The 18,331-nt window shown below is 34.8% G+C and overlaps 1 protein-coding gene across 1 annotated transcript in view; it reads left to right on the top strand.

Annotated features, from left to right (window-relative positions):
* The window catches only part of LOC144369694 (methylglutaconyl-CoA hydratase, mitochondrial-like), a 43,489-nt gene that overhangs the window by 11,496 nt on the left and 13,662 nt on the right, over window positions 1-18,331 (top strand). The window contains exon 2 of the mRNA XM_078029828.1: window positions 510-596. Within this exon, the coding sequence (XP_077885954.1) occupies window positions 510-596 (87 nt within the window). The remainder of the gene's footprint in view (window positions 1-509; window positions 597-18,331) is intronic.

The raw sequence follows: 18,331 nt of genomic DNA, 5'->3' as shown, positions 1-18,331 counted from the left end.
AATCTATAATGGATTAAAAAGAGAGTAGATAGCCACATGTATGCCTTGTATACCCCCTCATTTATGAGTCTAAGGTGGTGGTGGGAAGGTAGAATGAATGTGAGAACAAAGGTGCTGGCACCACACTGTAGTCATTTATGCTTATATGACTGTGTTTATTTGTATTTTTAGTGAATAATTACGTTCAAATTTCTTAGTTTTCCTATCTACTAGAATAACTGCTGGTATCATCCAAACACGGTCTCTTACTTTAAGAATGTGAAGGGGTCCTGAAGCTAGAAAGCTTGAAAAGTGTTGCTTTAAACATGTAATAGCTGTACAAAAAACCAATATTTTATTCTTGTTGAGAGTAGTCATCAGGAAGGAAAACAAAGGTAATTTAGTTCCTTTAATAGATGAAAAAATTAGTTGACTTCTAAAGTTTCGTATTAATTTTAAATAAATTTTCCATTCTTTGCCTTAAAATTTGTTTAAAACAAGATTATATTTGTAAATAAAATACTTTGCAGGTGCTGATCTTAAAGAAAGAGCCAAAATGCATGCCAGTGAAGTTGGACCTTTTGTCTCCAAAATAAGAGTGGTGATTAATGACATAGGTAAGCATAATTAAATTTTCCTTTTAGCATGCCAAAGATGATCTTCAATGTCAGACATAAATAGTTGCATATTGTCTTTATGTATAAACTTTGGTCATATACTTATATTATTACTCATGGCTAATAACTGGCTAATTTATTTGTTATTTATTTACTTTTAATGTTGATAGCAGCTTTATTCATAATTGCCAAAAATTGGAAATAAATGATTGAACAGACACACAAACTATATATCCATACTAACACAGCATCCTTAGCAGTTGAAAAGAATAAACTGATATGTGCAACAACATGGATGACTGTCAGACAGTATGTTGAGCAAAATGAGCTAGATACAAAAGACTGCATACAATATGACTATATGCATAAGAAATTCAAAGGCTTGTGAAACATTTTACTCTTAAATCAAAATGCTGGTTATATCTAAGGGAATTGGTTACTGACAGAAAGAAATGAACAAAATCAGTTCTAAAAAAATCTGATTAGTGCATTATAGTTATGCATAATGGTGAGGTTCATTTTGACATATTCATATATGTCATGTTTAATTTAAAAAATTATGTGAAATATTTTATAATTACAGATACCTCATATGTATATCTTTTAAATAACTGCCTACACAAAAAATTTAGGGATTTGTATTTTTTTGTTTTTTATATAAATATGGTCATACTATTTCCTTAGAATTATAGTACATGTAGCAGTGTACTTTATTGTTATCAATTTTCAATTTTACTATTACATATTAATGTAATGTTAGCTAAGATTTTTAATCATTTCTTCATTTAATGAACATTGTAGGTTTTAAAATTTTTTTCACTGTTTTTGTTATTTACACTCAATCAGTGAATGACCTTTAATGTGGGGACAAGTGCATCAAGTACTGCATACATGCCATATGTTAAGGGCATTGGAGTGGCAGGCCACTCTTCTGGTGCTGGGCATGTGAGTGGCAGACTGCTTACTCACTAGGCACATCTCTGGGTGTGAAACTGTGTTGCGGTCCCTATGCTTGTTCCACAGCCTGCTCCTTGATTAGTTGCTGTAAGGACAGTTAGCAAAAATTGTATTGGTGGGCTGGGGATGTGGCTCAAGCGGTAGCGCACTTGCCTGGCATGCGTGCGGCCTGGGTTCGATCCTCAGCACCGCATGCAAAACAAAGATGTTGTGTCCACTGAGAACTAAAAAATAAATATTAAAAATTCTCTCTCTCTCTCTCTCTCTCCTCTCTTCTCTCTTAAAAAAAACCCAAAAACTTGTATTGGTGGCTGCCTGTAATCTGCTTAGCTACTGTCTGAGTATATATACATGGTAACTGCGCAATAAAATCAGACCTGCTTCCTGCTTGGTCTCTGGAGGTCTTGATCAGGGACTTCATAGCCACTCTCTCCTCTACTCTTTTCTGTGGACCTCCTCGCTAGACAAGAGAGAGCTTTTACATAAGAGATATTTTTGCATAGACACAGAGTCTTAAACATGAAGTTGCTATTCCAAGTATCATTTGTTCATTTTTTATTTTGTAAGTCCTATCAAATTGTATCCCACAAATATAATAATTTATTTATTACAAATTTATTGGTACATTATAATTATATATAATAGTAGGATTCATTATGCCATATTCTTATATATGCATGATTTGATCAGTCTCATCCTCCCTAATCTTCCCTTGTGTTCCACTCCTCCCGCTCCCTTCTCTTTGTCAAGAGAAAAGGTCAGCCAAACATATTAATTTGAAATTTTTCAACTAAGACATGCTTTCCCCCTCTGTAAGTTGTCTTTTCACATCCTTCATCCTTTTGTAGGATTATTTAATAAATATTTATTTTAAAGACTTTTCAGGCTACGTTGCTGGGGATCAAACTGGGTCCTCTGGTGTGACAGGCAAGTGTGCTACCACTGAGTTATAACTCAAGCCCTAAAAGAATTTTGTGTGTTAATCTTTTGTTCAGTGTGTTACAGATAATGTCTTTTAATGTACCACCCTAAATTGAGTTTATTAGCTTTAAATTTAAAACTTTTAGTATGTGGACAATTCAAGGTTCCCATCTTTATTCTTTTTCCTTGAAGATTTTCTTTGTTGATTCTCATACTTTAGTTTTTCCAGATGAATTTAGTACTTAAAAAAATTTTTTTAAAGCAAAGCAAAGAGGGAAAAAATATTCCATTGGGTCTTTGATTGGAATGCCACAAAACTCGGACATTTTTATGATACTGAAACCTTTCCAAACATGGTATGCATGGCTCCTGTTTTGGAGGTTCATTCATTTGGGGTGGTGCTCTCATTCATTTTTAAATGACTTCAAGGAAGTTTAATGTTGTTTTTTTTTTTTTACATTGGTCTTGTTCTTCTCCCCCTCACCCCTAGTATTTATTTCTAGTTATTTTCTTAAGCATTTATGCCTTTAAATGTGATCTTCCTCCTACTTTTATAGCAATCTTATTATCATAGGTCCATAGGACAGTTACTGAATTTCTATGTAGTTATTTTATATCAGTCCAGCTTAGTAATAACTTGCATTATTGCTCTTCCTTAATTTGTATTTTCCACATGAAGTGTTCATTGCCTTATCAATCATTATCAATGAATAAAGCATTTTTATCTTTTATTTTCCCACATTTTTATTAGTGCCTTATAATTATACGTAATAGTGAGAGTCATTGTTACATATTTGTACATGCACATGATCCCAATAATTTAATCTTACATATTTTAATACATATATATTTTTACATTGACTAAGACCCTTTATAATATTCATTTGTTGCAACCTTATCTGTTTTAATTTTGATGAGATTGTTAATGTTTTTTAGTTGAGGAAAAAATGTCAAAGTTTGCCAAATTCTTTTAAAATGTCAGTTAGTATTTATTAGAATTTAGCTCAACTAGCCTTTAATATACAGAGTTATCTTAATAATTGACTTACCAAGGCTACGCTGTCCTGGTATGACTAGAATAAGCCCTACCTGATCATTGTGATTAGGGGTGGAAGTGGTTTTTAATATGGATTCAATTTTGAATATTTCTGGTGTAATCACAAATGAGATTGTTTTAATTTTGTTTTTTTGGTTACTCTTTTCTGGTTTGTTAAAAAAGTTTATTTTGTTCATAGAGCATGGTAAAGCTTTCCATCTTTTCCTGTGTGGTGTAGAGAAGTACTTTCTTACTTAACTGGCTGGTGGAATTTATTTCCTCTTGGGGCCCAGTGTGGTTTTATTAGTATCGTTACTCTCTACCCCTCTTTTTTTGGCTAAAATTTAAAGTTTTTTGTGTTGATTTGCATAGTGGTCATGGACTTAATTGCCTCTTCCTCCTTATCTGTGTCCTGTGCTGGTTTGGTCTTAGGCCCCTCCCTGCTTCTTTTTCCAGCTTAAACCTCAGGTTCAGATTCTCCTGAGACAGATAATGAATTTAGTTTAATGTCGATCAGAGAGCTCAGTCTTGGAAGTAAAATTTCATGTTCCCTGTAACTTTTTAAATATTGGATTTTAAATTAAGATTGGTCTCATTGTTTAAGTCACCCTAATGTTTTTTCCAGAATCTCCATTTATGGTTTCTGAACTTGGAACTCATCTTTGCAGCAGCATTTTTTTTCTGTGATATAATATAGCTTTTCTCCTCTACTTCTTGATCTAGTCTCCTTTTATTCTCCAAGAGCTCTTCAGTATTTCTTAATAATATTTCATTATTGCCACATTTTGGTAGATTTAAAAATTTTAAGGTATCTGTTGTGATGTTCAGTGAGATTTTGAAAGGCATGTAGAAACTTAAGTACCTTGCTCTAACCTACTTTTTTTGATACTGGGAATTGAATCTAGGGGCTCTTAACTACTGAGACATATCCCTAGGGCTGCCCCCCTACCTTTTTTCCCCCTAGCCCCTTTTATATTTTATTTAGAGTCTCACTAAGTTTCTTAGGGCCTTACTAAGTTGCTGAGTCTGGCTTTGAACTTGTGATCCTTCTGCCCTAGCCTCTTGAGCCACTGGGATTACAGGCAAGTGGCCACTGTGCTCAGCATAATATGTGAAAACTAGAGGCAGGCGAACTTTCTTAAAAGAAGTTAAACGATAGGCTCTGCAGGCAACGTGATTCTTTTGAAGCTACTCAACTTTGACATTACAGTGTAAAAGGTAGCTCAGATCATGTTTGAACATTTGTATAAGCAAATGTACATGGCTCTTTTTGCAGTAAAGTTTTATGCATACTGAAGTTTTAATTTCATAAAATTTTCGTGTGTCATGAAATAGTATTTAAATTTTTTGTTAGCTATTTAAAATATAAAAAGCATTTATAGCTCATAGTGTGTACTAGAATGAAATTAAGCACTGACCACCCTCCCTTTTTAAATCTCAGTTTTCTTCTTCTTTTTTTTTAAAGGGAGAGGGAGACGGAGGGAGGGAGGGAGGGAGGGAGGGAGGGAGAGAGAGAGAGAGAGAGAGAGAACTGTTTAATATTTATTTTTTAGTTTTTGGTGGATACAATATCTTTATTTTATTTTTATGTGGTGCTGAGGATCAAACCCAGTGCCCTGCACATGCTAGGCGAGCGCGCTACCACTTAAGCCATATCCCCAGCCCAAATCTCAGTTTTCTTCTAATTTCTTTATTTTTCCTCATTTGAAATTAATTCTACCTTCCATTCTTTTAATTTGTTTAGTTTTAAAATTGATCGGTTTCCAGTTCTAACTTGGACAGCTTGCTTCATGGTTAGCTCAGGAAATTTTCATTGTTATTTGGAGACTTAAGGGTTTTAAGTCCTTTATATTCTGTGGTAGGGAGCTTAAGATATTACACTTAGGTATTTGCATTCTTGGTAAAATTTAGGAACCAGAATGGAGCATAAAACTTCCTAATGAGTAGATGGATAGAAGAAGTAGGAAGAAAAAACAAAACAACAAGTTCCTATAGTCTTAAAAAATGAAAGGACAGGGCTGGGGATATAGTTCAGTTGGTAGAATGTTTGCCTGCCATGACAAGGACCTGGGTTCAATCCCCAGTGCCACCAAAAAACAAAAACAAAAACAAAAAAAAAGAGAAAAAAGAAGCATACAAATTAAGAACAAACTAAGTAAGATGCTGTTGAAATATGGCTAATGGTTACCATTAATATCAGTCAGTTAAACTTGCTATTAAAGTTAAAATCCCCAGTTATGTGTTGTTAATAATGGCAACATCTTGTGTAGCTATTTTTGTACCAGAAGATTGCTAACCAAAAGAAAGGGATAGGTAAAAAAAGTCATTATTAATGAGTTACTATATATGATGAAAGGTTATTTTTCAGGAAGCATAACCCTAAGCCTGTGTATATACAGATAAAATGATACGGAAAAATTGGCTAATTTATTATCATCAGTGAAATTATAATCATTGTGGATAATTTCAACTCATCTCCTTTAATTTATCATGAGGTTAATACTACAAAGTTAATAAAGATAATGATTTAAACATGGTTGCCAAGTTTGGTTTAATGAACTCTTAACCCCAGATCAGAGAAAACTATTGTTCTCATGAATACAAAAAATGTGTTATCCAGCCCCCAAAGTTTGTTAAATTTCAGAAAATTGATATACAGAGACCACGTTTGCTGTTCACAATATAGGCAAGTTAGAAACAAAATATGCCAACATACAAAACCAAATATTTGTCAATTTAAAAGAAACTATTAATTAGCTCATGAGCCAGAGGAGGAACTGTAGAGGGGGAAAAAGAATTCTAAGCATAAATCAGTAGGCCGAACATGGTAATGCATCTTGTAATCCCATTGACTCTGGAGGCAGAGGCAAGAGGGATGCAAGTTTGAGGAAAGCTGTAGCATCTTAGTGATACCGTGTCTCAAAATAAAAATAAAAACAACTGGGGTATAGTTCAGTGGCAAAGGATCCTGGGTTAAATCCCCACTACTGAGAGAAAAAAGAAGAAGGGGAAGAAGAGGATTGATTGTTGTATATTCAATACATGAGATTTGGCCAAAGAGTTACTTGAGGGAAATTCACAATCTTGAATTCATATGTTAGTAAGAGAAAAATCAGTGACAATAAATAACTAAGCTTTACCTTAAAAAGTTATCTTGAAAAGTTGTAAACCCAAGAAAGTTCAGGGATCTTTCAGAGGCAAGAAGACAGATATATATTAGAGAGGAACAAATTCTCAGCCAAGCCCTTTCAAGGGAGTACAGTGCACTTAATAATACATACACTGCATATGAAAAAAGACAAGATTATAGACACTGTAGAGACTGTGAAGATAAAAAGAAAATGTCTTGAGAAAATTGTGCCAGTAAACATGAAATTTTGGTTTCAGTGGGTTGGGTATATAGCTCAGTTGGTAGAGTGTTTACCTAGCATGCACAAGTCTCTGGGTTCAACCAGCACCAGAAAACCAAACCAAAACAGAACAAAAGCAAACAACAACAACAACAACAACAAAAGGAAGAAATCTTGGGCTAGAATAGTTTTAAATGTTGAAGATGTACATTTCAGGCATTTTGCTGAACTTGCAAAGAACAGATCATTACAATCTTATATAAATGATTCTACAGTCAAGTCTAGTGAGAATTTACTTCTAAACTCATCTTTTCACATCATTTTATACCTGTGTACCCTTTATACCTAAGTATAAAAGAAACAGTGAAAGAAAGGAATATGAGGAACTCATCTATATGAGTATAGATGAAATCTAGGTGGTAGTCAAAAAAGACCAAGGAATGTAAGGGTGGTTTCTATTTGAAAGAATTAATTTTATTTATGATATTTAGCAATTAAGATAAAGCATAGATTGAGAAAAAACATTTGAGAAATATCAACAGGTATTCATGAAAAAAAGCTCACAATTAATTAGAAATAGAAGGAAACTCATTAGCCCTGTGAAAAGCATCTGTGAAATGTTAGAGGCCATTTTCTAAAATCAGTAATGAGGTAGGAGACCACTCCCATCACCATCTCTGTCCAGTTCTGTTCTGAAGTCCTGTCTGTATAGAAAGGTAAGTAAAGACTGAAAATGAAGAAGTGACACTGTCCTGAGTCCTCTACATCAAAAAGCTAAAAGGATCAACTGGGTACAGTGGGACACACCTGCATTCTCCTTACTCAGAAAGCTTTGGCAGGAGGATTGTAAGTTTGAGGCCAGCCTAGGAGACTTAGTGAGACCCTGCCTCCAAATTTAGTTTTTAAAAAAAGAACTAGGAATGTGAGGTTCTGGGTTCAATCTTTGATGTCGCAAAAACAAAAACAAAAAACCCTGCAAATTCTCATCATTGATTTAGTGAGGAACATGAGCAAAAAGCAATCCCAAATAGCCAACTACTTCTACTAAAGTAGGAGGAAATGAGGAGGTCTTATCTTATTAGTACTCAAGACTTATTTTAATGACATAGAAATTAAGGTGACACATTATTTGCATTGTGATAGACAGGTGGCTCTGGGGATCAAATTTGGGATCTGTGCAGGTAAAAGAAGATGAGAGGCACAGTTGGGATTGTAGACATGCTTTATTCAGAGGCAGCAGCCACCCCCAGCCTGAGTCTTTGCATAGGCCTTTATTATATGCAGGCCAAACAAAGAAGACACAGCGCCAACAGGTTACATCTGCATGCTCATGAGCAGATGTTTGTGACCTTGGGTCCATATTGCTGAATGGAGGTGTTTATGACCTGGACTGTATACTAAAACATAGCTGGTCAGAAATCTCAGTAAAGAAGCCTAACTGTGTAGCCATCTTGGACCTGACCCACAAACATAGAACTCCAAAACAGATCCACCCAAGTAGGGAAACTTAGATATGACAGAGGTAGCAATGTGGATTGCTAGAGAATGGCAGACTTATTAAGTAATTAATGGCAAAGTTATTAAATAAATAATTAATTATGAAAAAACACATAAAAGGAAAGATTGATAAATTCTACCAAATTAAACTTAAGTAACCTGTTCTTCAAAAATTACTGTACATAAAATAGAGTCACAAACTGGGAGAAAATACTTGAAACAGGTGCTAAAGGATTTGTGTATATACATTTGCACAGAGGAATGGACACTCAATGAGACCACAGCCTTGTGGTCAGTAAGAGGGCACCACAGAAAGGACTTCACACTAGAGCAGGAGAAGGGGGTGAACCTGGAATGATGATTAGCCTCATTAGTAATTGTGGAAGTACAAAGTAAGACACAGTGGAAGGCTGTTCTTTCCATAGCATTATCCAGAAATGTTTAAACTTGGTACTGCTAAGAGCTCATGAGGAAGCAGATCACCAGGAAGAACATTTGATACACTTCCAAAGGGAGATAAATTGGTCAAGTTGCTTAGGGAACCAGGTTGATATTGCCTTACATATTAGAATGTCCACATTTCATGAAACTTTGTAGTTTACTTTTTAGGGGGCATTTACCTAGAGGGGTGACTTTAAGCCTTTTTGCTAACCCCACAGTAAGAAAGAAATCTACAGTTTGGCCCGTTGAACACATAGTGCTGGGTGAGTATCAAAACTCATGTTCTTTTCTTTGTGTACTACAGTTGATGCTACCCTATGCTATTTTTTTTAAAGCCTAATTTTGATCTACTAATGAAGGCTTGGTATTTGGATTTGAAAATACATTGGTCTATAGACATTTTTGTATATGTGTCCTAGGGATGCTTACATTGTTAATAGCAGAAAGATGACAACATCCAAATCTCCATGACTGGAGAATGAGTGAATGTTTTTTGTATATTTGTACAATTATATACTAGTCAGCATTGCATATAAATGAATAATATACCCATGTAAGAGTATGGATGAATATTTGAAGCAATATGATCTTTTTTATAAACAGCATGGAAAATTAAACAGTTTATAGTTTGTGGATGTGTAAATGAAATCACACTTGTACATAAGAAAAATTCGAAAAAGATGAACACGGGTTTGGCAAGTGTTGGTTTCCTTTGGGTTTGGGAAGGCAGGTGAAGAGAGCAAATGGACAAAAAAGTATTAGTTCTGACCTAGATGTACTTGGAGTATTAATTATATGGGAGTTGTTGTTATTATGCTTCATTGTGTGTATGTGAATATATTCTTCATATGTGCCAAGTTAGATCAAACAATTTTTTAAGATTCGTATATATTGAGTCCTGAAGACATTTCTTATTTATTGAATAGTTTTATTTTTCTTTTTTCTTATTTTCAAAGAAAGCCAAAATTCTACATTTTCAAAAATATTTTCTAGTTTTAAGGCTTTTCAAGGGAGAGAAAAAAATCCATTTTCAAGCTTAATAAAGTGGACTAACAGACCAGACATTGCAGGAAGAAAATTTGATACACTTCTTATTTCTTGGTCCTTATTTCACTAATTCTTCTCATAATATTTGTTCATTTTCTGAGATTAGAGCTTGCTAGATTAATTTTTTTCTTGGGAGAAGGTGGTTTGGCTGGTGGATGGTCATGGATTTGGTGGCAGAAGATCCTGCCTATTCTTATGGGGCTCCTTCATATTAAGACCCAGTGGTTAAGTACCCTGAGTATGTGTTGCTGGGGCTTGCCCACTCTGCCTCAAGGTGGGTGTTAAAATTTCAGGCTGTGAAGCTATAATTTTATTTTGCAATTATAGTATCAGTTATGGGACAAGTCAGGGTTTACCTGCCTTTTGGACATCACTTCCCCCTCTTGTCCTGTGAAGTTTACATTTCCCACAACTGGAGACTCTCTCTGTGGGTCTGAGGGGCAAATAGCCATTGTCATTTCCTGTGCTCTGCTTGTTTTTAGTGAAAGATTCTGAGGAACTTAAAGCTGCTGAACTTACGTGAAAACTAGTTTATTAAAATACAGATCAGAAAGAAGTTCCTTATTTTCACTTACATTTTTTATGTTAGTGTTCCTAACTTCTTAGAAAGTCTGTTCTTTCTAAACAGTAACTCCAAAATCTTAGGAAAAAAAATTCATTTGTTTTTAAAAAGAAAAGTGATGTGGCTTTTTTGACATGCTTCATTCAGAGGAAATGGAGAGTTATCAGATTCCTAAGACATTGATTATTGTTACAAGTCTCTTCCCCTCTTCAAGTATGAAGTATCTCTGTTGAAAGTAACAAATCCATTATTTTGAAGTATTAGGCCTCAGCAAGGAAACACAGACATAGAATGATTAGAGTCTACAAACATTGTAGTTTCCAGGGCTTCCTGGTGTACACCTTCCTTGCAGGTTTTCCTGGTTGTGGCAGGATGTGCATCACAATGGGGACCAAAATTATGCAGATTACCAGTATAGAGTATAGAGAGTCGACATGTTACTTGTGTGTCCACTGATGGCCATTCTTATGTATTTACTTCTTTTTTGTAACACTCTAATCTGTGTTAGGCATGCACCCTCTATCACTGAGCTACATCCTGGTCCTCCTTCTTATCTTTAGCAAGGATTTAGATTAGTTGACAGTTCATGCAGAGCTAAGAAACATGTTTGAAATTCTGTCTTAGATACAAACTCTGAGGAGTTGGGCCCAATTCTCTCTTTTTGAGGCCTTCAACAATTAGTACTTAGTAATGAAGATATATTTAAAATAGTTTTTCACTCAAATATTACATTGTAGATTCTAATGTGAGGTAAAATGTTTTTTTTCTGAGTGATCTTGCCCAGTACTCCTTCAAAATGTCAGGAATTTCCAGCTTCCTATTCCTTTCTCTGATGAAATAAAATTGCAGAAACTTTCATTTAGCTTTGTAAATGTAGGCTGAATTTGCTTTAAAATGCAGATAATTACCTTAAAAGGGGCAGATTTTGAATCCTCTACCTAACTAAAGTCTTTTTTTCTAAAGATTTTGGTAAAAGGTTTTATAAAAAGAAATAATTTTTGAAAATTTTGTATTCTCTGGTTATATTTTCTTCTTGTGATTGAAATTCTACAATTCATGTACTTTTTTTTCCTATCAGAAAAAGTTGTATTTCTTTGTCAAATACAAAAAAGATATTTTTGTGCAATAGATTAAAAATTCTGTATGAAAAATCTGATGTAAATTTTATGGGATAAATCTCAAGGAGTGCTTTTCATTTTATTTTTGTTACTGTGTTTTTGAATTTTAGAATTGGGATATATTTGAAGTTTAGAATTGAAAGGCTTAAAGTAGCATGAAGTAAGTCACTAACAACTTAAAACAAATTTACATTAGTATAGTAGATGCACACACATATCAAACTTATCTGGGCTGCCCCTGGCAGAGATTTTTTACTGGAATCACACTCTGCTTATGCCTAAGCCTAGCTGTGTTTGTGCAAGAAAAATTTCTTTAAGGTTTTGTTATCTATATGATCTTTCCTCCTACTATATTTATATTAAGCTTGTAGTTACATTATATCTCACAATATAATGGGACTCTCAGGATGTCAAAAGATCCCCTGCGCTTAACATTTTTCACGAATGTGTAAGATGTTTATTTTCTTGTAGAAAAATTGCATTTTACACATTATTAAACTGAACTCCTCTGAATTGTTTTGTTGTAAGTTTACAGAGGCATACTGGTTGAACTGAATCTCTTCATATGGATTCTAATCTTCTGCCATCTAGTACTTTCCATATCTCCTCCCTGTTGTAAGAAATAAGTGGACTTCATTTTTTGCAACCCTGCCTGGTAACTAGTATGGTAACCGGTACATGGTAGGCAGACCCAAATACAACGGCAAATGGGCTGGGATCCAGCTGGGGCAGACATGGGAGCCAAAGGATAATTCTTTCTTCCTGTCTTCATATTGGACTTTCTCCTGGAGTTTCTTTCAGTTTGCCTTTAACTAATATTCTAAGAATCATGCTAAAATTTGCCTGCATCTTAATTTCTCTTTCTACCCCCGCTCCCTTTTAATCCTGTTATGTGAACGAGGATGATAGAATGAACATGGATGAAGCAGTTTTTGGATGGGGTCTGCTGTTGGAAATTGGGACAAACTGCTCCTTATCTAGATGGGGGTAGCAGGTGTAACTTAAGAGTTAAAGTTTACATCCAAGTGGAGATTTTAGACAAGTAGTCAGATTTGAGAGGCACATTTGGGAGTCATCAGAATGTTGATGCTATGCAGAACTGTGGCACTGGTTAAGGCACTTGAGGGTTACTGTAGAAAGAGGAGAACCAGAAAGATAGTCCCACCAGAGTATAGAGGGAGGAAGAATCCATTTATTTGAAAGAAAATGTTTTAAGGGGAGTTAACTCAAATGCCCCTGAAAGGTCAAACTAGATGACTGATAAGAATTGCTGCTAGAATTTGCATCATTGTTTTCAGTGACATTAACAAGCATTTAATTTTATTTATTTATGTTTTTTTGTACAAAGTTGTTAGGAGTTTGGGACAGCTGCTTTCTTACCTGGGAAATTATAAACAAGCTGCATTTCTTGGGCAGTTTTGGGAGTGTACTCCCCTCTCCCTGACACTGTAGTTTGATTATTGCTTTTTTCTTTGGTTGTTCTAGGTCCTATTAAGAAAAAACAAAAATCCTAGTTATTTTTTAAATATCTTGTTATAGATGAATATTTCCCATGAAGTATTTAAGTATTATATAAATAAAATTATTTGATAAGTTTTCTCTAAAAGATATGTGTGTACATTTCTATAAAGTATAATATCTGATTTATTGTGGCTTAGAAATAATAGTTTCTGACATAAGATCCAGTATTTCAGCATGAATAAGGCATGAATAATTTTTGACTGAAGTTTCAAGTGTTGTATTTGTCACTTAACACATTTAGTAGTTGTAATCACTTTAATTATATAAAAAGTTACTAGGAAATATACTTGTAAAGTATAAATCTACTTAAAAATTTTCCTACTTATTAGTATTTAGAGGTTTATGAATAGTGAATACTGAAGAGTGTGCACAAATTTGAGGTATATCCCTTTTAAACTGTTCATTTGATTTAGTGTATCTAATACTAAACAGAAGATATAGAGATGACTGATTTTTTTTTAGATTTTGGTGATTATCACCATTTTATATAAGTCATAAGTTTTTTCAAGCATTTCATTTTTATTTCACTTTATCTGAAATAAAGTGTAGCTTATTCTGAAAATAATTAGTACCACAGTAACTGTTGTCATATCATTTGGGAGGTTGTATTTTATATTTATATATATTATATTTTCTTTCTCTAAGTGATTGACTTTTATTTTGCGTATATTTTATTAAGAATTACTTAATTTTAGAGATTGCAAAATTGAACCATATGTAAGATAGACAGTATATTTATATTTACTGTGAATTTTGCATTTGTTTGAGGGTCAAGAAAAAGTTTTAAAATATTAAGTAATGTAGTTAAATTATGTGCAGTACAGCATATATTTTACTTCTTCATTTTCCTAATTTGAAGTAAAGACTGGAAATGCAAAGTGCTGAATTATGGTGTTTGAAAGATTGGTTAATAGAACACGCCAGCTAATTGCCTTGATTTGTTTTCCATATAGTGAGTTACAGATCTCGATTGTAGTTTTCTTTATCCTCTTGCCAAGAATGTTGGAAAATGAGAGCAAGTGTCTAGAAGTCAATTATTTTCTGAGTTGTTAACATCTCTGCCTTGTTGAATCATAGCTAAGTTTATATTTAAACTTGACAATTTATGATTTATGACAGTCCTTCCTTGTTTGCAATTTACTCATGTTGTGACTTTTGCCAGTTTGGGGAAAAATTGTACTTTTTAAGTAGGAGCAATGGCTTAAGCAAGCTGTGTTGTTCCAGAAAATTACTCTAGAATTGGACAAGACCAAAAAAGGAATTCACTAATTATTTTTGGTTCTTTTTCCTTTTTTTCTTCTCCCTCCCTCCCACCCTCCCCCTCTCTCTCTTCCTTCCCTCTCTCCCTCTCTTCCTTTCCCTCTCTCCCTACTCCCCCTCTCCTTCCCTCCCTGCCCCCTATCTCTTTTTCTTTTTTAGTTATTGGATATGGAACCCAGGGATGCCCTATCATTGAGCTACTTCCCTAACCTTGTATTTTTTATTTTGAGACAGGATCTTGTCAAGTTGCCCAGGCTGACCTTGAACTTGCATCCTTTTCCTGTCTCACCCTCCTTAGTAGCTGGAGTTTCAGGCACACATCATCATGCCCAGCCTTTTTTCTGTTGATAGTTTTTAATTCCTTAGTAATATTTGAATGTATGTTTATTATAAACATTTAAATTCTTCATTGCCGTTTCCTGCATCTTTCTCTTACACATAAGTAATCATTGCTAATGTGTGTATTTTTAGGCCTTTCCTTGACTTTTGCATGAAATGTGTATATATCAGTAGATAGGAGGCTCTCTTTTCCCTCCTGTTACCCTTGTAAGGATTGGGAGTTGTTTTTTCTGTACTTGGCTGGGGTTCCATACCTGGCTGTTGCAGGGCTCTTACTTCCTTTTTGTGATGTTCTGCTTGTAGTTGGAGTTTGCTCTGTGATCTGGGTGGAGTCATTTTCTTGCTAGATGAATATAGGTCCTTCACTTGTATAAATGGGGTGGTGTTAACCTTCCTGTCATTATGATTTTCTGTAGTTTATGATTTTGCTTACTTTACATTTTGAAAATTATCTTAATTGTGTTCTATATTTTCTGTTTATGGATTTTATTTCAATAACGTGAAAGACTTGTATTTTTGTACTACCTTATCATCATTTTATGAATTATACTTGATCCATTGTTTTGTTTAGAAAGTTCTCTTGACTTCCTACTCCAAGTGATGACAAAATAAGTATATTTCTATTTTTAAATTTTTTCCTCCTTTCTTTCTCCTATTATTTTTTCTTAGCTTTTAAAATAATTTTTAACTTACACATACCTCTGTTACTTGGTTTATCCGTCTGAAATTACATCTTTCCATCAACCCTTATTTACAAAAGATTATGAAATCAGTATACTTTTCTTTTGTTGGCATTAGCATTTTCTTATCAAGTAGGTCAATTAATTTTTAAAAATATTTATTTAGATATAATTGACATGCCATGAATTATACATTGACTTATGAAAAAATATATACATTTTCTGCAGAAATTTTATCACCTTTCGTAATCCCTTTCTCTTGCTCCTCTCTACCTTTATCTACGTGTCCCCAGCTGTCTAATAGAATTTGCTTTGTCTCTATCAATTAATTTCCATATTTTAAGATTTTATAAAAATGGAAGATAGTGTTCATTTCTATATGTCTTTTTCACTAGCAGAGAGGGTTTTTTTTTGGTTAAATTCATTGATTTTGTAGCATGTCGATAGTTTTTTTACTGAGTAGTGTTTCATGGTACAGATAGATATTTAGGTCGTGACCAATTCTGGGCTGTTATATAGACATTTGTGCCTAAGTGTTCATCATCTTTATATTTATGAGTCATACCCCAAGAATTAGGGCGCTTCTGGCTTCCTCCTGTTATTGGTGTTAATCTGAGTGAAGACAGTATGTTATCCTATGGGATTATGAGACTGTTCAGGTTCTCTGCATAGTCACCCAGAGCTCCTTAAATTTTAATCCACTTAAAAGTCACCTGAGGGTCTTGTTAAAATGCAGATCATGGTTCAGCAGGTCTGAAGTGGGACTGAGTTCTACATTTCTAAGAAGTGTACAGGAGTTGCCAGTGCCACTCTTTGGGTAGCAAGGGAAAATAGAACTCAAGAGGTATTGAAGCAGAAGTTTGTGCATATGTATTTTTTCTGGCTAGGTCAAAGTTAGTGTTTTTATTTATTTCTATGTGTGTGTGTGTGTATGTATGTGTGTGTGTGTGTGTGTGTGTGTGTGAGTGTGTGTGTGTATGTATGTATGTATAAGTATATATTTATCAGAAATAGATATAACTACATTTGCCATGTCAAGAAACATTTTAAAAAATGCTAGGAGTTGGAACCACAGGTAAAGTTATTATATTACTCAGTTACATTACTGAATAATAACTGTCAAGATAAGTGGAAATGAGTGGTGACTTAACCCCACCCTGGCCTCTCATCTCTGCATTTACCCCAGAGAGGCTTTACTTTTTGGGAATTTTGGTAGGGGGGAGATGCTCTGGCCTTGACCTTTCTTACTTTGAAGGCCTATACTGGGACACTGACACAGTTCTCTTGTTGGGGATACCCAGAGAAAACTCAAGGCAGAACTCTATTAGTCAGCTGACTAGCCAGTTTCCCATGTTCCCCAGTTGGACCCGGTGAACAGAGATTTTGGTCTTAGTACCTACAGAGCCAGTGTACTGGTCACTTCCCACAGCCTCAGCATTTTCCTGTTCTCAGGGAAGAGGTCCTTAGAGGAGGGCGGAAAGATGGCATATGATGTGGATGCTTTTCAGGGGCTCTGGGTCTGGGCTGTAAGAGGTAGTGACAGGCAGTAATGGTGAAGAGCTGCACTATCTGTCCTCAAATTTTAGTGATGCCAGGCGAGTAACAGCAGCTCCTCTGTGCCTTGGTGGCCTCATCTGCAAATTGAAGGTCTTTGTTCTTACATCATAAAGCTGATGAGAGGTTTAAATAAACTTTAAACTTTATTTGTAAAGTTTTTAGGACAGTGGCCACAACATAGTAGGCACTTTATATGTATTTGGTAGATTAAAAGGTACATACATAGAAAAGAAGGGGAAAGTAGGCGGGTTAGTGATAGGCTTAGAGAAATTAAGCAATATTTCTCCTGTCTCACAGTTGTCTCAGTGACAGATTGACTGAAATTCAGCATATGAACTCCCCACTCATGGCTGCATTCTGCTGCTTGCTGCCTGGCATTTGTGTTGATGACTGAGTTTAGACTTTGACAGTTTCCTCATTTGTTAGCAATGTAAAGTGAGCATGAGCTTACAGTACCAATTTAACCACTGTTGAACTCCCATCCAGGACTCCATCTTTGATGTTCCAGCTTGGCTATTGTCAGTAATAAAGCAGTGGATCTCATTGTAGCTATATCATCAACACTCACTTATAGGAAAGAATGGGTTCTTTTCAATAGCTGAATTGCTTTTTAAAAAAATTATAGGAAATTACCATTTATGTCATATTGTGTGGTTTTATAAACATTGTATCAGGTTTTTCTAAAGATGCTGAGGGAAACAGGATACAGTGGCACAGGCCTATAATCCTAGTGGCTCAGGAGGCTGAGGCAGGAGGATGGCGAGTTCAAAGCCAGCCTCAGCAAAAGCGAGGCACTATGCAACTCAGTGAGACCCTTCTAAATAAAATACAAAATAGGGCTGGGGAATGTGTCTTAGTGGTTGAATGCCTCTTAGTTCAATCCCTTGTACCAAACTAAACCAAACCAAACCAAACAAAAAAACCTCAAATCACCAAACAAACAACAACAACAACAACAACAACAACAACAACAAAAAAAAAACCACAAAGATGCTGAGGAAATAATGTCTTTTTGTGGTATTATATTAATGTATTGCTTTTTCCAACTTTACTTATATAAGCTTTAGATACAGCTATGCTATTACGAATTAAGGAAGATACCTTTGGCCTTAATCACTCTGCGTAAAATCTGAAGTACTGTGGCCAGGTCCTCATCTTGTTCCTGTACCTGATCATCGTGTCCTGCAGCAATAGCAGGATAGAGGCTGGCCCCATGCCATTTTTGCCCTTGTTCCTCTGATTTTTATTAAAGGCAGGAGTAATTATTTTATCATACTGTTACTAGGCATTTTTCTCCAATTTTCTTAGTAAAAAAGTAAGTTTATTTTCTTTTTCTGTGTGTATCAATACAGCCTGGAGATACTATGTTGAGCCAGTATATACAATGCATGTAGAAGGGAATGCTGTTCTTTAGCAGTCTGTTATTAACATAATGGTACCCTCTTGTAA

This window comes from Ictidomys tridecemlineatus, chromosome 13, assembly GCF_052094955.1.
Source record: "Ictidomys tridecemlineatus isolate mIctTri1 chromosome 13, mIctTri1.hap1, whole genome shotgun sequence".
Taxonomy (NCBI): Eukaryota; Metazoa; Chordata; class Mammalia; order Rodentia; family Sciuridae; genus Ictidomys; species Ictidomys tridecemlineatus.
The sequence above is the reverse complement of the archived record's forward strand: the minus strand, read 5'-3'. Positions and strand labels throughout refer to the sequence as shown.